The following is a 21224-nucleotide window of genomic DNA, read 5'->3' on the forward strand; positions in this document are numbered from 1 at the left end:
TAAAAAGAAAAACAACAAAATAAACAGATAGTAAAACAAAATGAGATAATATAATGAATCAATAAAAAGAAAATTTCTTGAAACTTCAAAACGGAATAGAAAAATATGAAGATATGAAGGTTTATTTAGAGAAAATGCAGGAAGACGGAAACAAGATTGCTGAGGAGATACAGAAAATTGAAAAGGTGGAAGAAAAATTCAAGAATGCGGTAAAATTCGATATGGAAAAAGTGGAAGAAAAATTGAAGGAGATAGGATAGGAAAATGTCAAAAAGGAGGAGACCGTCGGGAAGTAATTATATACAGCTCTAAGTAATGAGAGCTGAATCCTATTTGACGAGAATATTAGAAAACGATATCCGGTACCTTCAGCAGTGAAAGTCTCGAAGGCGAGTACCGTCACTGCTGTTATATTTATTATGCTGTGGTACTGGTGGGGCTGATTCCAATGTACTCATTCCATCTTAGCCTTACCTTTATTTTCAATACGTGGTTCTATGTGGTTCCGTTCAAGTGCCAAGATGTGGTCTGGGGTAAATTGGTTAAGACAAAGTAGCTGGGACCGGCGCGGCGGTCCGTATTCCGATTGCATTTTAGTTTTTATTTTGCCAAAATAACTAATTTTCTCATTAAATAACAATTTATATCTTAACGATAGGTTTCGGGGGCCCCAGCATAGCCCGGGCCCCTCTTCCAATGGCATTTTAGGTTTTGTTACGCCGAAATAACTAATTTCCTAAGTAATAATTTAAATGTTTATGTTAAGGGCTCGGGAGCCCCAGCTTAGTTCAGGCCTCAAGGGCCCCTTCTGAGGGTTCTGTTCCAAATACTAATTTCCTCAGTGAAAAAATAAAACTTTATGTTGAGGTCTAGGGTGCCCTGTAAGGTCTTTTTAAAATTGTGTCATTTGAAAATATTTTGTTGGGATCGGCATTTAAAATCCATATTTTTATTTTCCTCGTTAAAATCTATGCACGGTCAAAAAGGGGCATCTGCGAGGACCCCCTTGGCCGGGGGAGCCGGGGCACATCCCCGGTTGCCCCAATGGTAGTTACGGCCCTGCCTGGACCTTAAAGAAAGAAATAAGCGATCGACTTGAACCATTCGAGATGTGGACCTACCGAAGAATATTAAAAATAAGTTGGGTAGATAGAATAACAAATGTTGAGGTCCTCAGAAAGATGAAAAAGGATAAGGAAATTATGAATACGATTAAGATAACAAAGTTACAGTATCTCGGCCACGTTATGAGAGCAGATAAATATGTGTTGCTACAAACTATAATGCAAGGAAAAATACAGGGAAAATGAAGTATTGGAAGAAGACGCATCTCCTGGCTCAACAATCTGAGAAAGTGGTATAATTATTGCATTTCCATCGACTTGTTCAGAGCTGCAATCTCAAAAGTGAAAATAGCTGTGATGATTGCCAACCTCCTTACAGGAGACGGTACCTAAAGAAGAAGACCCTTTCCATCTAGATATTATTAATATGGAGTGTCTTACTGTCTTTTGGATGATTTGTAATGACCATGAATTTTATTTTCTCTAAGTTCATTTTATTACCATATTTATATGGTACACTTTTCGTTCAGCCGTTACAATATGTTTGTCAGACTTTGTAGAGTTGAAGTGAATATGACAGTGGTATCGGTATATCTTATATTGTTAAGGATTTCACCATGTATGATCATCTCATCCTTCTTCTTCTTTAAGTGCCGTCTCCTAATCGGAGGTTGGATATCATCATCACTATCTTTACCTACTATATATCTACCGTTGCTCGCTGCTCCGAAGACTTCTATACAACTGCATTTAAACCAGTCCCTTAAATTCTTCAACCATGACACTCTCCTTCTTCCTATACTCCTTCCGCTTATCTTTCCATGTATTATCAGTCTTACCATTTCAATTGAAGCTGGCAATGGGATAAGACAGGGAGATTCCCTGAGTCCTGTGTTGTTCAACCTGATCATGGACGAAATAATAAAAAAAGTAAGAACAAAAAAAGAGTAGAGTCGGACAGAAGGTAAACAACAAAGTGATAGGTCCACATGGAGAAATAACCCAAAATGACAATGGTGAAAGATTAATTCAAATATGCGAAAACCATCAGCTAAAAATAACAAACGGGTTTTTTAAACACAAGGAAATACACAAATATACATGGATTCAGGTAACCAGAAATTTAAAATCGATCATAGATTATGTGATTACAAAACAAAATACAAGATTACAAGTAATGGATACAAGAGTATATAGAGGAATATCATGTGATTCGGATCACTTTATGGTAAAGTCCGAAATAGTTTTTCCGTTTAGATCCAAGAAAACAAAAGAACCACCTGAAGCCACAAAAATTTTTAACACAACAAATTACAACCTAGACAGCTTACAACATGAAAGTACGAGAACACTATATCAACGAAGACTAAATGAAAAATTAGAAGATGTAATCCAAAATGTATCCGTGCAAGAAGTGTACAAAAATATAATAGAGAGTATACAAACAGCCGCAAAAGAAGCGCTTGGTTTAAAATCCGAACGCCACAGTAAAAAGCTATGGTGGACCGAAGACATACAAAACTTAATAATGGAGAAAAGGAAAGCGTACGCACGGTGGCTAAGTACTAAACATCCAGTAGACAAAGACAAATATTTGGACCTACGCAGAACAACAAGAAGAGCAGTAACAGCAGCAAAAAAAGAAATGTGGGATAGGAAATGCCAAAAGATCAACACTTACATAGGCGGAAGGAAGTGTTCAGAGACATGGAAATTTTTAAACAAAATAAAGAACACAGAAAGAAATACTACTTCTATTCAGTTAATATCAACAGAAAAATGGAAAGAATACTACGAGAGTTTGCTAACAGAAAGTAGAGCCGAATATACCACACAATCACCAACAGAAGTATTTGTTGAAGGCGAAGAGATTGTAGTGGGAGTTGATATGGTGAAGAAAGCTGTAAATGAACTAAAAATGGTAGAGCTCCAGGGCCCGAAAATATTCCTGCCGAATTAATAAAATGTGGCACAGATAAACTCTTTCAAGCACTTACTTGGTGTATGAACAAATATATAAACGGTGTCACACCACCCAGTTTATGGAAAGTAGCTTATATTTCTTCAATTCATAAAAAAGGAAATAAGTTGGATTGCTCAAATTACAGAGGAATATCGGTAACTAGTACACTAAGCCGGGTGTACGGGCGCATTCTTAGAAATCTCATTGAGATGGAGTATAGGGAACAAGAAGAAGAAGAACAGGCTGGTTTCCGCGCTGGAAGGACTTGCACAGATAATGTCTTCTGCCTAAAACAATTAATTAAAAAAAACCAGCAACCAATCAAGAGACCCATCTCATGTTTGTTGACCTCCGTAAAACATACGACAGCGTTCCTGTGACTAAATTATGGAAATCACTACAAGAAACTAACATCAGCTACACTCTAGTCAAAGCCTTAAAAAATCTATATGAAAATTCTACATCACAAGTAAAAATTGGCAACACACTATCTAAAACGTTCATAGTTAACAAGGGTCTACGCCAGGGCTGCTGTATTTCACCACTTTGTTCAAGATATATGTTGCAAAAGCACTAAACCAGTGAAAACGTAAATGCCACGGTATGGGTATAGACCTCGGAGAGGTTTTTTTGTATACCTTACAATTTGCTGATGACCAAGTCATCATAGCTAATGATAAAGATGACCTACAGTGTATGGCAAGAAAACTGAAGGAGGAATATGAACAGTGGGGCTTGGAAATTAATGTGGAAAAAACTAAATACCTACCCATAGGAGCTGAGTTATCCAATATCGAACTAATGAACAAATCACATCCTGTAGTGAATACACGTACCTGGGAGTAATCTTCGATAGAACGGGAAAAGACGATGAGGAAATAAAGAAAAGGGTAACACAAGCTAGAAGAACAATTGGATGCCTAAATGGAATACTTTGGAGCTCCGAAATAGGAATACAGCGAAAATACAACATCTATGAAACACTTATTAAAAGCAGCCTACTTTACGTAGCAGAAACTTGGAGAATAACCGAGAACAACAGGAAAAAATTTGAAGCTGTAGAAATGGATGTGTTTAGAAGATCGTTAGGTATATCCCGTAGGGAAAGAATTCGAAATGAGGAAGTAAGACGACGAATTGTAATAGATGGTTACTTAACAACAGACATTGAGAGGAAACAGTTGATTTGGTATGGTCATGTTCAAAGAATGGAAGACAAAAGATTGCCCAAAAAGATCTTGGAGTGGGTACCACCAAACCGCAAAAAACGAGGAAGACCCAAAAAGACATGGAAAGAAGGGGTAACCAAAACAATGAGTACAAGGGATCTTAGAGATGGCCAATGGGATGATAGAAGGACGTGGAAGTTAGGCATCAGACAACGTCGAAAGACGTTCTAAAACCGATACATACATACAAGAACAAAAAAAGGATACCAAATGGGAGAAAAACAACTTAAAATAATCTGCTATGCAGACGACGCAATACTAATCTCTCAAAGTGAAGATGATTTACAACGTATGCTGCACGAATTTAATATAACCGCTAGAAAATTTAACATGTTAATTTCCCCAAAAAAGACTAAATGCATGGTTATAACAGCAGATCTAATAAGATGTAAATTAGAGCAGGAGGGTCACATAATAGAACAAGTCATGGAGTTTAAATATCTAGGCATCACACTATATGCAGCTACGGAAAGCTCGAAACAGAAGTGGGAGATCAGGTGAATAAAGCAAAAAGAACCGCAGGTTGCCTGAATGAAACAATATGGAGAAATAAAAACATCGGAAAAGAAGTGAAAGGCAGAATTTACAAAACAGTCATCAGACCAATAATGACATACGCGGCAAAAACACGACCTGATACAGAAAGGGCAAAAAGAATGCTAGAAACAGCAGAGATGAAAACATTGCGAAAAATCGATGGTAAGACGCTGTGGGATAGAGCTAGAAGTGCAGATATACGAAGGAGATGCAAGTTGGACAACATTAATAAATGGGTGAAAAGTAGAAGAGTAGAATGGACCGACCACATAAGCCGAATGACAGCAAATAGAGTAGTAAGGACGCGAGAGACGGTTTCCCAATAGGAAGACGATCAGTGGGAAGACCACGAAAAAGATGGAATAACAACTTACTGGAGGCACATTGAAAAACAAACAGAGTAATGTCTATATAAAGAGAAGAAGAAGACCATTTCAATGAAATGCTAAGCATATCGCTGTCCCCTCATTACGTGTCCCAGATATTGTAACTTTCTTATTTTTATTGTGTTTATTCGTTCGCATTATTTGCCCATTTCTCGCAATACTTTCGTGTTCGTTTTCTTCTGTGTCCATGCTATTCTAAGCATCCTTCTGTAACACCACATTTCAATCCCATCCTTACCATCTTGGAAGACGGCTTCGGTATATTAAACTGTATATTAAACAGCAGTGGTGACAATATACAGCGCTGGCTTACACCCCGAAGAATTTCTATATTTTCCGACATTTGATCCTCAATGGTCCTCAATTTTGATTTTTCTGGTTCCAGTAGAGGTTTGAAATTACTCTGATGTCGCGGCTGTCGATATTTTTCAGTTTTAAAATATTAATTAGTTTATCGTGCTGTACATTGTCAAATGCGTTTTCAAAATCAATAAAGCATGTGTACCTGTCTTGGATTATGTCTAGATTTCTTTGCATGAGCACATTTATTGAGCAGGACACTGTGTGCTAACCCGGCGATATCAAAAATAGTGAGAAAATGCAGACAAGAAATGCTGGGTCATCTAGAAAGAATACAGGGGGCAGACAAGTCAAGAATATTGGTTGGTGAGCTCTCCTCCTCAGTCGTTTCCTCATTGCTGAGTGTCGTCATTCCCTATAATACGAGCAACTATCTCTTTCCATCGGCTTCTGTCCTGAGCTTCCCTCATGGATTCAGAGAATGTTTTTCCACTGGCTTCCTGTACTTGATCCGTCCATCGAGTAGGTGAGCGACCTCTACTTCTGCGCCCTTCAACGTTTCCCGAAATTATAAGTCTCTCAAGATTATCATCACTTCTTCTTGCAATATGCCCGAAAAATTTTAAGACGGTGGAGAGGCAAATAGAGGAAAGTCGAGTCTGAATATTAAGCACTTGGAGGATTGAGTGATTTGTTCTGTGTTCCGTCCATGAGATCCGAAGCATTTTTCTCCAGCACCACATTTCAAAGGCGTCAATCCTTTTTCTGTCGTCTGATTTCATTGTCCATGTTTCGGATCCGTAATTAAATATGGGAAAAATTAAGGCACGTACTAATCTTATTTTGGTGTTCTTCGACAAGGAGCGATCTTTCCAGATTATCGATAATCGACTCATAGCGTTTTTGGCCATGCCCACTCTCCTACGTATTTCTGTTTCACAAGATCCTGTATTACTGATGTAGGATCCTAGATAATTGAACTCGTTAACCACTTCAAACTGGTCTAAGGCTCCTGTTGTCTGAAGTGAATTTGAACAATCTACTATCATAATTTTTGTTTATTGATCTTGAGACCACATCTATTGCTTTCGGCTTCCACTAGCTGCAGCAGGCTGGACATTTCTTCTTCGGATGCAGTTGTTAATGTTGTATCATCTGCATATCTGAGATTTGAGATCTTCTTTCCTGCGATAGAAATACCGCCATTCCATTTGTCGAGTGCTTTTCTCATTATATATTCCCCATAGAAATTAAAAAGACTTGGAGATAGAATACATCCTTGTCGGACTCCTCTACCTATTTTAAAAGGATCGGACTTAAGGTTTTCAATTCTTATTCTGGTTTCACTGTTCTCATATAGGCTTTTCACCAGAGCTGACAGATGATCAGTAACCCCCATCTCATGTAGAACTTTCCACAAAACTGTCCAGTCTACACAGTCAAATGCCTTCTGATAATCCAGAAAGCAGACGATCATCGGAATTTTGAATTCTCGTGCTTTCTTAATGAGTTGTCGCATTTAAAAATTTGCTCCCTTGTGCCTTTACCCTTCACGAAGCCTGCCTGTTCTTGTGGTATTTGTCTATCCAGGTATGTCTGCATGCGACACTTGATGATTCTCAACAGAATTTTACTTGGGTGTGAAATTAGTGAGATGGTTCGGTAGTTACTACATTTTGTGGTTATGCCTTTCTTATGAATGGGAGTAAATAGTGCGGTAGACCAATCACTGGGCTATTTGCCGATTTTCCATACATGATTGCAGTCTCCACATTAATTAGAGACCCATGTTCTGTAAAAGTTCTGCCGTGATGTCATCGCAACCAGGTGATTTATTTCTTTTAAGGTGTTTTATGGCTTCATCGACTTCAGACCTTAGAATATCTAGGGTTCTAGGGTTGTTGTTGAGACTTGCAGTGCTTTTATATGATTAATGTTAGAGGTTTCAGCTTTATCGAGTTCTGTGCAGTATTTCTTCCAAGTCTCCAGAACCGCATCCATAGCGCTTACCATATTACCTGTCTCATCCTCTATAGCGTAATTTCTGGGTTTGAATTCCCGAGCCAGTAACTTTACTTTCTGAAAGAGATCTCTTGTTTCATTTCGATGTAAGTGGATTTCAACTTCCTGGCAAATGTTAGACACATATTTTGTCTTTATCTTTGGTAGGAGAGCATTGGAGGGCAAAAAAACAGAGAAAGACCAAGAAGGAAATGGAGAGATGCAGTAATGGAAGACGTCAGTGAGTTGGGAATAAGAGATTGGAAGCTGACACATAAGAACAGAAAACGATGGAAATTATCCATCCAGCCATCGGCCTAAAAGGTCTGTCAACGCTATACATACGAATAATTACATTAATAAGAAAATAAAGAAGGTTGATTCTTGGAAGCAGTTTTATATTCGGTATTGAAGTTAAGTGGTCTGACAATGATCAAAAATAAAAGAAAAATATAAAATAAGTAAAAACTACACTTGTAATAGTGGTAGGGGAGCAAAGTATGCTAAATGTGCAGTCACTCGAGCGCTTTGGGGACCTATTGGGTTGTAAAGAGTAGGTCCTAAAATCAAAAAAAGTTAAGTAAAGTTTTCCATTTTAGTGGGCGCTTGCCATTTTTTTATTTAATTTTCCATTTCCAACAATCGTTTTTTCCGATTATAACGCCATCTATCCATAATTCGAAAAAATGTTTCGAATAAAAGTTACTTATTTTTACGTAAGAAATCCAAATCTGTAATAAAAATTGAGGGCTCCTATTTAAGATTTTAAAGTAACCCCCCACCCCACCTCCGTGGGGGGTCGTGTTTGATGCCATTCGATAGATTTTTCAAAAATATTGAATAAGTGTATTTTACAGTTTTTCGATCTGATGTTCATTTCACGAAATATCGCGGGATTCGTATTAAAAATATTTAATTTTCCCCCCACCCCTCTCCTTGGGAAGTCGTGTTTGGTATCATTCGATAGATTTTTAAAAAATATTGAGCATATATTTTTTAGTTTTTCGATCTGTCATTCATTTCGTGAAATATTCGCTATTTTCTCGTGAAACTTTGGGACTCACCCATTTCCTTACGCCCGGTTCAAATAGTCAGATTTTTGAAATATACACTCTTTTGCATGCACTTAACTTACCTTATCTTAATCTGACAATTTCGAGTTTTTTTAAGGATAGATTTTTTTTTCGGGCCCCTTTTAACGAACTCCCCTGTGTTAAGAGCCAATATATGGTAGAGGTACATCTGCAGGGTACCAGGTTTCTCCCCATATGCTAATCTGACGCGCTCGAGTAACTGCAAAATCCCCGCTTGGGCTCCCCTACCATAGCTTCTTATATTTTCTAATAATACATAAACTGTTTTTTTTTTCAGAAAGTTGATCCTTAAGTAAAGCAAAACAGTATGAAATATAAAAAAATATTATCGCTTAATCATCGGGTAAGTCCTCGTCAGTGGCATACTCCGATTCTCTGTCATTCGTTTCTAGCCCAGTAATGAACGGGAAGCTCGGCGATACCGTGTAATTTTCAGGGGCAACTCCGAATTGCATGAAAATTTGGATTTAGGTTCTACTTACCCTCCACTTCAAAGTTGAAATTGTGCCGTTGGTTGCTTCTACTTGGGGGGTGACAGTCACCCCTTCTCGGGGGTGAAAAAACAAAGATAAGACCGGAAATGGATAAATTGACTGATTTTAAGCAACTTTTGTTCTATAGAGTTTTTTACGTAAGTCAATACTTTTCGAGTTATTTGCCATTGAAGATGTTGATTTTTCGACAAAAAAACTACGTTTTCAGACGTTTTTTCGCAAATAACTTTAAAAAGTAAATATTTTATCGAAAAAAATATCCTTAGTAAAAGTGTAGCTTAGAAAGAAGCGAAAAAAATGGTGTATTAGTAAAGTCTATCAATCGAGTAAAAACAAAGTTGTAGCTCATGAAAAATACGTTCTTATTCGTCTAATTCCAAATCGAATATTTCAGGGTGAAATCACCGAAAAATTAAGCACTTTTCGGGAAAAACCCATTTAAACTTTTTTAAAGTGTTTATAAAGAGCTTTGTTTTAATTGTTAACAACACTTTTAGCATTAAAAATAAGCGAGTTACGCTCAAAATAAAGTTGGCCCTCTTTTTTTTGTAAAAAATCATGAAAATCTCACCGTGTTTAGCTCCCCAAATGAAATTAATTGCTACCGCTTTACAAGCAATTTACTTACCTATCTATTTTTTATATGATCTGTCAGTCTCGCCGGTTTAATAAGTGTTTATTTTTGAAAGGGTTATAATTGAGAAAGCTTGAATGGGTCACTAATCACGAGTGTATGCAAATTTTGAACACCCATATCTTAACCAATTTTTGTCTTACGGAGGAACAAAATGAAACTAGCATATTTATAATAGCAAAACCTACATTTTTTTTACTTTTTAAGATTTTTCTTATGACTAATACTTTTTAAGTTATTCTGAAAAAATTAAATTTTTCAAAAATGTTTAGAAAATTTTTTTTTACTATAAAACCAAATGTTTTCAAAAATAAGCACTTCAAACCAATCAAACTGACAGATCATATAAACAATACACATACAGTTAAAGTAAATGGTAAAGCCAAACGATTAATTTCATTTAGGGTGCTAAATAGACGGAGGTTTTCACGATTTTTTTTACCAAAAAAGGGGCTAACTTTTTTTTCAGTGTAACTCGTTTATTTTTGATGCTGTAAACTTTTGTAAAAAACAAATAATAAGCTTTTTTTCGATGCTTTAAAAATGTTAATAAGGTTTTCCCGAAAAACGCTTCTTTCTTCGGTGATTTCGCGTTGAATTATTCGATTTGGAATTAGACGAATAAGAACGTATTTTTCATGAGCTACAACTTTGCTTCTACTCAATTTGTAGGTGCAACACTGGTGCACCATTTTTTCGTTGTTTTATAGGCTACCCTTTTGCTAAAAATATTTTTTTCGATAAAATATTTACTTCTTGAGTTATTTGGAAAAAACGGTCTGAAAATGTAGTTTTTTTGTCGAAAAATCAACATTTTAAATCTCGAATAACTCGAAAAGTATTGACTTACGTAAAAAACTTTATAGAACAAAACGTGCTTAAAATAAGTCAATTTATCCATTTCCGGCCTTATTTTAAACACGCGTTTTTCACCCCCGAGAAGGGGTAAATGTCACCCCCAAGTAAAAGCAACCAACGGCACAAATTCAACTTTGAAGTGGAGGGTAAGTAGAACCTAAATCCAAATTTTCATGCAATTCGGAGTTGCCCCTGGAAATTACACTCCAAAACGGTCATTTATTGGGCTATTCTGCCGGATCCTCTTCGGAGTCCTCGAACTCCCATTGCGGATGCTCTTTGCATTCTGCAGGAGCTTATTTAACATCTAACTTTATGTGTTTCTGTTGATCAAAGCCACAGACACGTCAATAATATTGGTTGGAGGGCACCGGAGTGCAAAAAAAGAGAGGAAGACCAAGGAGGAAATGGAGAGATGCAGTAATGGAATACGTCAGTGAGTTGGGAATAAGAAATTGGAAGTTGACAGCTAAGAACAGAAAACAATAGAAATTATCCATCCAGCCATAGCCCTAAAAGGCCTGTTAACGCTATACATACGACTCATCATCATCATTCTCTTTGCCTTATCCCTATGCGGGGTCGGCTTCCCTAATTGCATTTCTCCACACAATTCTATCTTTGGTTATATCAATGTTAATCCCCTTTACCAACATGTCCTGCCTTATCGTCTCCCCCTAGGTCTTCCTCTCCTACACCTTCCAGGAATCTGCACTTCAGCTATTCTTCGTATTGGGTGATTAACGTCTCGACGTTGAACATGACCAAACCATCTTATAACCTATGCTCTCTCATTTTGGCATCAATTGGTGCCACGCCTAGACTTCCCCTAATATTTTCATTTCTAATTTTATCTTTTTTGTCACTCCACTCATCCATCCTAAGCATTCTCATTTCCGCCACATGCATTCGTTGTTCCTCTTTCTTTTTCACTGCCCAACATTCAGTTCCGTACATCATAGCCGGTCTTATGGCTGTTTTATAGAATTTTCCCTTCAGCTTCATTGGAATTTTTCTGTCACACAACACTCGCTTCTTTCAACTTCATCCATCCAGCCCTAATTCTACTGCATGCATCTCCATCTATTTCTCCATTACTCTGTAATACCGATCCCAGATACTTAAAACTATTGCTTTTTACAATCAGTTCACCATCCAAAGATACTATTTTATTTGTAGTAACTCCATCTTTGATTCAACATTCCAAATACTCTGTTTTTGTCCTACTAAGTTTTAAACATTTTTCCTCCAGAGCTTTCCTCCACTGTTCCAGTTTTTGTTCTAAGTCTTTTTCACTATTTCCTACTAACACGACATCATCAGCATACATTAAGCACCATGGAATGTTACCCTGTAGTTTCGCTGTTATCTGGTCCAAAACTAATGAGAATAGATACGGACTAAGCACAGAGCCTTGGTGCAATCCTACTTTCACATGAAATTTATCAGTCTCTCCCACAGCTGTCCTAACACTAGTCGTTACTTCCTCATACATATCCCTCACAATCTTTACATATTCACCAGGGACTCCTTTATTATTGAGTGCCCACCACAGAATCTCTCGAGGAACTCTATCATATGCTTTCTCTAGATCAATGAATACCATATGAGCGTTTGTTTCTTTATTCCTGTATTTTCTCATCAACTGCCTTATAACGAAAATTGCATCTGTTGTTGATCTGCCCTGCATAAAGCCAAATTGATTCTCGGATATTTCGGTCTCTTCACGTATCCGTCTATCAATTACTCTTTCCCAGATTTTCATGGTGTGGCTAAGCAGTTTTATAGCCCTGTAGTTTGTACATTGTTGTATATCTCCCTTGTTTTTGTAAACAGGTACCAGTATACTGCTTCTCCATTCGTCTGGCATTTGTCCAACTTCCATAATTCTATTAAATAGACCTGCTAGCCACCTTGTTCCTGTCTCTCCCAATGCTTTCCATACTTCCCCAGGAATATCATCTTGTCCTACCGCTTTTCCTTTCTTTATTTTTTGAAGCGCTTGAGCCACTTCCTTGTTTGTTATTTTGGTGACCATTGCTGCTACTGTCTCCGTTGACTCTACAGGCTGTCTGTCAAATTCTTCATTCAATAAGCTGTCAAAGTACTTTCTCCATGTCTTTTTGACATCCCTTTCGTGAACTAGTATTTTATTATTTTCATCTCGGATACATCTAATCTGATTAAAATCTTTTGCTTTCTTTGCTCTCCGTTTGGCTATTTTATACATCTTCGTTTCGCCTTCCCTGGTATCAAGTTGATCGTATAGGTTTGACACACGACTAATCATATTAATTAGAAAATAAAGAAGATTGATTCTTGGAAGCAGTTTTATATTTGGTATTGGAGTTAGGCGGCACACATAGTGGAAGCGATTTCCGCTTACGGGCAAACCGCGCGGTTCTCGCGCGCGGTTATGGTAATACAGTGAAGACGGGTAAAAGCGAGAGAGATCGTTCAAATTTGTCAGTTGCGTCTACTACTTGTAGCAAAATGTTGTCTTCCGATGACGATATAATTGCTTTAGATTCTGTTTTGACTAAACTGAAAAGAAAGAGAGTTGATGTACATCCTATTAATCGAGGAAGATTAATTTATGGAGAATATCATCATCTATTTCAAAAATTAAAAGATAATGAACGATTCTTCCAGTATATGAGAATGACTCAAGAGACTTTTAAATATAGTTTGAAGAAAGTGGAGTATCGTTAAAAACAATATTAAACGCTCAACTTACAGTCAACCAACAGAATATCGAAAGAGTTGAGCAATATACTATTGTGTTTCAATTTATCAATCAAAGATAGAATAAAAATTTTAATTTTTTTAATATAACGCGGGCACATAAATTTGATACACCCTGTATATTGATTTGTAAATATTTATTAGAAGTTAGCTTTCAACGCAAAATGGTTTCTCCTTAATGAATTTTTCCAAGAAGAATTAAAAACATTTTTTTATATTATAAAAAGGCACCCTGAGATTCTTTCTTAATTTTTTGGTATGATTTGCGTTAATTAAATAATTGATCAAGTAAATAATAATTAATATAAAAGTAATAGAAAGCAGATCATAACAACATGGCGAACCAACGTAAGGCATTAAAGTATCTCTGGTTGTGAATTTGAAAGGATAGGAAACGGAAAAACAGGTGAAGGAAAATTTATTTGCCCGTCGGAAAAAGTTGATATATTTACAATTTATGAAATATTTTGTTCGAGTTGTTTTTTTATCTAGGTACAATTTTACATATTATTTATTTTATTTTGATTGATTTGAATTTTGATAAATTTGAAAATTTGTGTGATAAATTGATCATATTTGGGGAGAGAAAAATTTTCGTCTTTACAGCATACAAGGTACTTTCGAATTTCGTATCAGGCGGGGAGAAAATTTTAACTACATGCCGACCACCAGAAGCAAAAGCAAAGAAACCAAAAAAACAAGAAGAACATTTGGAACAAGAAGAACATATAGAACAAAAAGACATTTTCGAAACAACAATCATGGCATCAGAAAAACAGGAATTATCAGGAATAGATAAATTATTACAACTGATGCAACTCCAGTCACAAAAATGGAAGAAAATCAAAGAGAAACAAAACAAGCAATGGATGAAGCAAAAAGGGCAATGGATAAAAATCAGGAAGAAACATCAAATAAAATGGATAAAAATCAGGAAGAAACAAAACGAGCGAAGGAAACACAAAAAATGGATGACAATCAACAGGAAACAAAACAAGCAATAGAAGAGAACAATAAGAAAATAGAGGAACGCATAGAAAAGTATGAAAAGGAAATAAAAGGATGTTTGACAACAATGAAAAACGAGATAGAACAACAAGAAATGAAAATTAAAGATCACATGCAAGAACAAGAAATGAGAATGAAGGATCACATGAAAGAACAAGAAATGAAAATTCAAAATAAAATGGAGGAGTTAACAAATTGCCAAAAAAAGGAACTAGAAAATTTGGAAAATAAGTTGGAAAATGCTATTCAAGTAGACAGAGAAGAAGTGGAAAAAAGAATAACAGAAATAGAAAAACATGTCACCGAAAACAAGACGCAACAGAATGTCGGAGAAAGAAGGGAAACGATTATCCATAGTACAGAGGATGTGAAAATAAGATTTGGCGGGGATGTAAAAAAAATTACACCCAGTAATTTTCATAAATAATTTAAAAAAGAAAGTACAATACATCGGTAACTTCGAAACAGCCAAAGAAACGATAAGGAACCATCTTAAAGATGAGGCGAGTTTATGGTTTGATAGCAAAGAAGAAGAATTGGACAATTGGCATAAATTCGAACAAAAGTTCCTGAGTTATTTCTGGGGAAAAATACAACAGCTAGAAATAAACAAGGAGTTGCAAAATGGGAGGTACCATGATAGAATGGGTATTTCAGAAAAAACATATGCACTACAATTATACAACAATGCAAAACACCTACAATACAATTATTCGTCCGAACAGCTAGTAGAACTGATAGCCAGACGTTTTGAAGATACCTTAGAAGATCACATAACTTTACAAAACTACAAAGATATCGACAGTTTGTGCCAATTCTTACAAATACGAAAAGCAAGAATGAGAGAAAGAGAAATAAGAAGATCGCAAGAAAATTATAGACAACGCGAAAATAAAGACTATAGAGATAGAAGACAAAACTTTAGGAGAGATTATACAAGAAGAGAATTTATTCCGAGAAGTGAAAACGAAAATAGAGACAATGGAAGAGGAAACTATAAACAAAGAAATCAGCAATGGAACGAAGACAGATATCGAGAAAATCAAAATAGAAGTAACACCCGCACATATCAAGAAGACAGAAATGATAATAGAAGGAATGAACAGGAAAATCGTGGAAACCGATACGGGTCCAACAGACCGAGAGAAGATAGAAGAGCGGTAAACAATACGCAAATAGGCGAATATGAGGATGAGAGACAAAGCGACGAAAGAAGAAGCGAAGAAGAACAGCAAGCGTTTTTTCACGAAGGCGCTCACTAAACACAAAAGAACAAACAGGAATTTTTTGTCACCCGAAGGAATTTATTAAATTAGCAGGAAATAATGATAAAAGAAGTGGAGTAAATTTAAAATTTGTAGATGGTTTTATCAATGAGAAACCGATTAAAATTATGATTGATACTGGTTCGGAAATTACATTGATTAACAGGAAATTAATAGAAGAGGTTGATTTAACGAATTTAATTTACAAAATTCCCAGGGTAAATTTAGTGGGCACAAATAAACGGACTTTGGCAACTATAAATGAAGGAATACGAATAAGGATACGATTGGGCAAGAAATTTTATGCACTACAATGTGTCATAATGCCGAACATGATACATGATATGATCGTAGGAGTGGATGAATTGTCAGAAAAACATGTGGTGATAGATTTCAAAAATAATACGATGAAAATAACAGAGGAAAAAGAAGAACAGGACATTCTGGTAATGGACAAGGAACATGAGAAACGGAAAAAGGATAATGTAGACAAAAAACAAACGGTGGAAATGAATTTGGCAATGAAGCAAGGACAGAGAAGAGGAGAAAGCAGCAGAAGATAAGTAAGGACAAGGAAGCCTGGGATTCCTCGAAAAAAGAGATGAGCACAGAAGAAGAAAAAGAAGAAAAAAGAGTGACAAAAGAAAATGAAGCTCGGGATTCCTCAAAAGAAGAGATGAGCCCAGAAGAAGAAAAAGAAGAAGAAAAAAGATTGACGAAAGAAAATGAAGCTTGGGATTCCTCAAAAGAAGAGATGAGCCCAGAAGAAGAAAAAGCAGAAAAAAGATTGACACAAGAAAATGAAGCTTGGAATTCCTCAAAAGAAGAGATGAGCCCAGAAGAAGAAGAGATCAGAATGGAAAAAGAAGGCGAAAGAGATACCATTGAAACTGTGGTATTTAAAGAAGAAGTATGCAAAATGGAGGAGGCAGAATACACAATAAACATGTGTAAAGAATCGGAAGAAAACGAAAGAAAATTGATATGTGGAGAAGAAAAGGAGAAGGAACTGCGTGGAATATTGAGGGAGTATGAAAATTTAATAAATGAAGAAAACAGAGTAGCCAAAAAGTATGAACATTCATTTGAGGTTAAAGACTTAGGAAATTTTCGATCGAAATCTTACCCTATCCCACCTAATTACAGATACTGGGAAAAAGGAAGCAATTGTTTTTCAGGCGGGACTCAATATTTTGACACAATAGAAAAGTGTTGTTGTCGAGAGAAAATCATTTTTTTTTTGTTGCATTTATTAATACCGATTTTATCTCAAAACAAGGCGGGGATGTTATTGTGTTTAAATTTATCAATCAAAGATAGAATAAAAATTTAAATTTTTTTAATATAACGCGGGCACATAAATTTGATACACCCTGTATATTGATTTGTAAATATTTATTAGAAGTTAGCTTTCAACGCAAAATGGTTTCTCCTTAATGACTTTTTTCAAGAAGAATTAAAAACATTTTTTTATATTATAAAAAGGCACCCTGAGATTCTTTCTTAATTTTTATGTATGATTTGCGTTACTTAAATAATTGATCAAGTAAATAATAATTAATATAAAAGTAATAGAAAGCAGATCATAACAATACATATCTAGGTACGAATTTAAATAGCCAATGGGACTGCTCAACAGAAATTAAACAGCGAATAATAAAAGCGAAAGCAGCATACGTTAGAATGAGACCCATTTTCAACAGTCGAGACATATCATTAAAAACAAAATACCGTCTGTTGAAATGCTACATATTCACAGTTCTGCTCTACGGAATGGAAGCGTGGACACCAACTTTTGCATCTATGAATCGGCTCGAAGCTTTCGAAATGTGGTGTTATAGGCGCATCTTACGTATATCCTGTGTTGACCGAATTACTAATGTGGAATTCCTGCGTAGAATATGGAAAGAGTGTGAAATTCTCATAACCATCAAAACAAAAAAATTAGAATATCTAGGACATGTAATGAGAAATCAAGAACGTTACGGCCTTCTCCAACTGATTCTCCAAGGGAAGGTAAATGGTAAAAGCGGACCGGGAAGAAGACGCATTTCCTGGCTTCAAAATTTACGAAAGTGGTATAACACCACTACCACTGAACTGTTCCGCGCTGCGGTAAACAAACAAAGGAATGATTTTAGAAATACCTAAGTCACACAAAATTACGGTTTCAATAAGATTGAGTTTATTACTTTTGTTTATTACAATGTACAATTTACAAAATTAATCCATGGAGAACTATTAATTCGTATTATAAACGAGGTAATAAACTAAATTCTCATTCGAGTAAACATTAAAACCGCGCGGAAAAAACTAAATTCTCATTCTAGTAAAAGCGGTCAGGCGGGTTAAAGCGGTTGGCCCGCGCGGACCTGCTTTTACTATGTTCGTGTACATTTAAAGACGTGCATTCATTTTGAAAACGTTTATAAGCGGGTCCGCGCGGTTTAACCGTAAGCGGAAACCGCCTTCACTGTGTGCGCTGACTTAAGTGGTCTGACAATGATCAAAAATAAAAGAAAAATATAAAATAAATAAAAACTACACTTGTAATAGCTTCTTATATTTTCAAATAATACATAAACTGTTTTTTTTTCAGAAAGTTGATCCTTAAGTAAAGCAAAAACAATATAAAATATAAAAAAATATTATCGCTTAATCATCGGGTAAGTCCTCGTCAGTGGCATACTCCGATTCTCTGTCATTCGTTTCTGCTGGATCCTCTTCTTCGGAGTCCTCGAACTCCCACTGCGGATGCTCTTTGATTTCTGCTGGAGCTTCTTTAACATCTAACTTGATGTCTTTCTGTTGATCAAAGCCTATGTATGAGTCAGATCGAAGACAGACGGTGAAAGTATAAACTGCTGGCCAGTTGGGAGCAGTGAACTGAAAATATCAAAGGTTAAAATGCTAAGTTGTTTTGTATTGGAGTAATGAGTTTTAAAATTGTTAAATTATATACAGTGAGCACGTAACGGTTGGAATAAATTCATTTTTTCATATTTAATTAAAAATGCATTTTACTGCTGTCAGAAAACAGACAGAATGTTTATTTCACAATTAAACATTGATTTTCGCTTAAATTAAATGTTCAAACTGCCAAGAGGCAGGTGGGCGGCAGCTTTAACATTGAATTGAAGGGAAAAGCGAAGTTTTTATAATGATAAAACATTTTTTTCTGTTTTATGAGAGCAGTAAAATGTATTTTGACGTAAATAAATTACATGCATTTTTTTTGAGTCAATGAATTCAATTCAAAAAAAAATTGTTTGGACACCCTGTATAAATAATTATGTTAATGTTTATATTGCTGAATATAGTATTGAATAACCGTTCAAATGGGCTAGTCCACGAGCTCTATTCTCATTTAAAAAAATCAATTAGATCATCACGACCAGATGGATGACGTCACTATTATAGTATGAAATATATGCCAAAAAATTATGATTTAAAAAGAAAAATCGATTTAAAAATAAAAATGTATACCATTTTTATTCAGTTGCAAGAGAAGGCAAAACAATCTTACTTTTCAACTAGAATACGGAGCGCAGTCCAGTCAGCTGAATCGCGATTTTCGGCTCTTATTGGAGCCTCATCGGAGAGAACATAGGCACTGTTCTCCATATCCTAAATGACCAGCATCGAGAGTTTTTCCCACCCATTGCAACCGAAGTGAAGGTATTAGGTGACTAGCGTCATCTGGCAATTGAAAGATGAAGTAGTTTTCAATCCTAATAACAAAATTAGTAACATTGAAAATATTAAAAACATTACTAAAAGATTTTTAAATTGAAAACTTATTGGTACACTTTCCTGGTGACACCTCCAAGGCTTCTACAATTTGCAAGCACATGGATGCTGCAGTGAAGACAAAGGGAAGGAATTCTACACTATGCAATTCACATCCCCCGTCTGCAGCTTGGTAAAGTTCCAACGGAAAATGCACCTGGTTACTCTACGGAGTAATACGACTATAAAATAAAAATGTATACCATTTTTATTCAGTTGCAATGCGAAGGCAAAACAATCTTACTTTTCAACTAGAATACGGAGCGCAGTCCAGTCCTCTGAATCGCGATTTTCGGCTCTTATTGGAGCCTCTTCGGAGAGAACGTAGGCACTGTTCTCCATATCCTAAATGACCAGCATCGGGAGTTTTTCCCACCCATTGCAACCGAAGTGAAGGTATTAGGTGACTAGCGTCATCTGGCAATTGAAACTGGACTGGACTGCGCTCCGTATTCTAGTTGAAAAGTAAGATTGTTTTACCTTCGCATTGCAACTGAATAAAAATGGTACACATTTTTATTTTATAGTCGTATTACTCCGTAGAGTAACCAGGTGCATTTTCCGTTGGAACTTTGCCAAGCTGCAGACGGGGGATGTGAATTGCATAGTGTAGAATTCCTTCCCTTTGTCTTCACTGCAGCATCCATGTGCTTGCAAATTGTAGAAGCCTTGGAGGTGTCACCAGGAAAGTGTACCAATAAGTTTTCAATTTAAAAATCTTTTAGTAATGTTTTTAATATTTTCAATATTATTAATTTTGTTATTAGGATTGAAAACTACTTCATCTTTCAATTGCCAGATGACGCTAGTCACCTAATACCTTCACTTCGGTTGCAATGGGTGGGAAAAACTCTCGATGCTGGTCATTTAGGATATGGAGAACAGTGCCTACGTTCTCTCCGATGAGGCTCCAATAAGAGCCGAAAATCGCGATTCAGAGGACTGGACTGCGCTCCGTATTCTAGTTGAAAAGTAAGATTGTTTTGCCTTCGCATTGCAACTGAATAAAAATGGTATACATTTTTATTTTATAGTTGTATTACTCCGTAGAGTAACCAGGTGCATTTTCCGTTGGAACTTTACCAAGCTGCAGACGGGGGATGTGAATTGCATAGTGTATAATTCCTTCCCTTTGTCTTCACTGCCGCATCCATGTGCTTGCAAATTGTAGAAGCCTTGGAGGTGTCACCAGGAAACTGTACCAATAAGTTTTCAATTTAAAAATCTTTTAGTAATGTTTTTAATATTTTCAATATTATTAATTTTGTTATTAGGATTGAAAACTACTTCATCTTTTAAAAATCGATTTGTTTCGGAATTTTCCCTTAAAGTCGCCGGCTTACGAAATAACGAATTGATTCCTTTCATTTGGACCATACTGTGTATTAATATTTATTTTCGACGATATATATAAGTTACTTACCTTTAGATGAATAACTTCTCTATCTACAAGACTAGTTATATGATAAGGCGCTGTAAGAAGGGTTCTAGATTTTCTATCGCATATGTAGGTCCACCAATATTCCTGTTTGTCATAAGGATAATAGGGGCAATGTACACTATGCGAAGTCTTTGATTTACCTTCTAGAGATTTTTCTCTGTCGTGGATTTTCTGGAATTTCTCCCATTCCTAGAACCAATAAATAGTATAGAATATCAATAAGCAGTAAATCAAAAGCAACTGAACACATTGCAATACGTGATCAGAATAATTTACAATATATTCGATTAAAGGTTATTTGATGTTTGTTTAACAGTCGCCAATCGTAAATGGTATCATTGTTTTTTTTTAAAGGCTTTTCTTTAGTTCAATAGTTTGCATCAAATCTTTGGACGTTAATTTGACTGACTTTTCTT

General features: G+C 35.9%; 1 protein-coding gene across 1 annotated transcript in view; it reads right to left on the minus strand.

Moving 5' to 3' along the window:
- Positions 1-18120: 18120 nt before the first annotated feature.
- Positions 18121-21224, minus strand: part of LOC114329226 (translocation protein SEC63 homolog) — a 41336-nt gene continuing 38232 nt past the window's right edge. The window contains exons 9-10 of the mRNA XM_050641864.1: positions 20791-20997; positions 18121-18464 (exon numbers count right to left, since the gene is read on the minus strand). Of these exons, the coding sequence (XP_050497821.1) occupies positions 18234-18464; positions 20791-20997 (438 nt within the window). The 3' untranslated portion in view covers positions 18121-18233. The remainder of the gene's footprint in view (positions 18465-20790; positions 20998-21224) is intronic.

This window comes from Diabrotica virgifera, chromosome 1 (genome assembly GCF_917563875.1).
Source record: "Diabrotica virgifera virgifera chromosome 1, PGI_DIABVI_V3a".
In the NCBI taxonomy this organism is placed as follows: Eukaryota; Metazoa; Arthropoda; class Insecta; order Coleoptera; family Chrysomelidae; genus Diabrotica; species Diabrotica virgifera.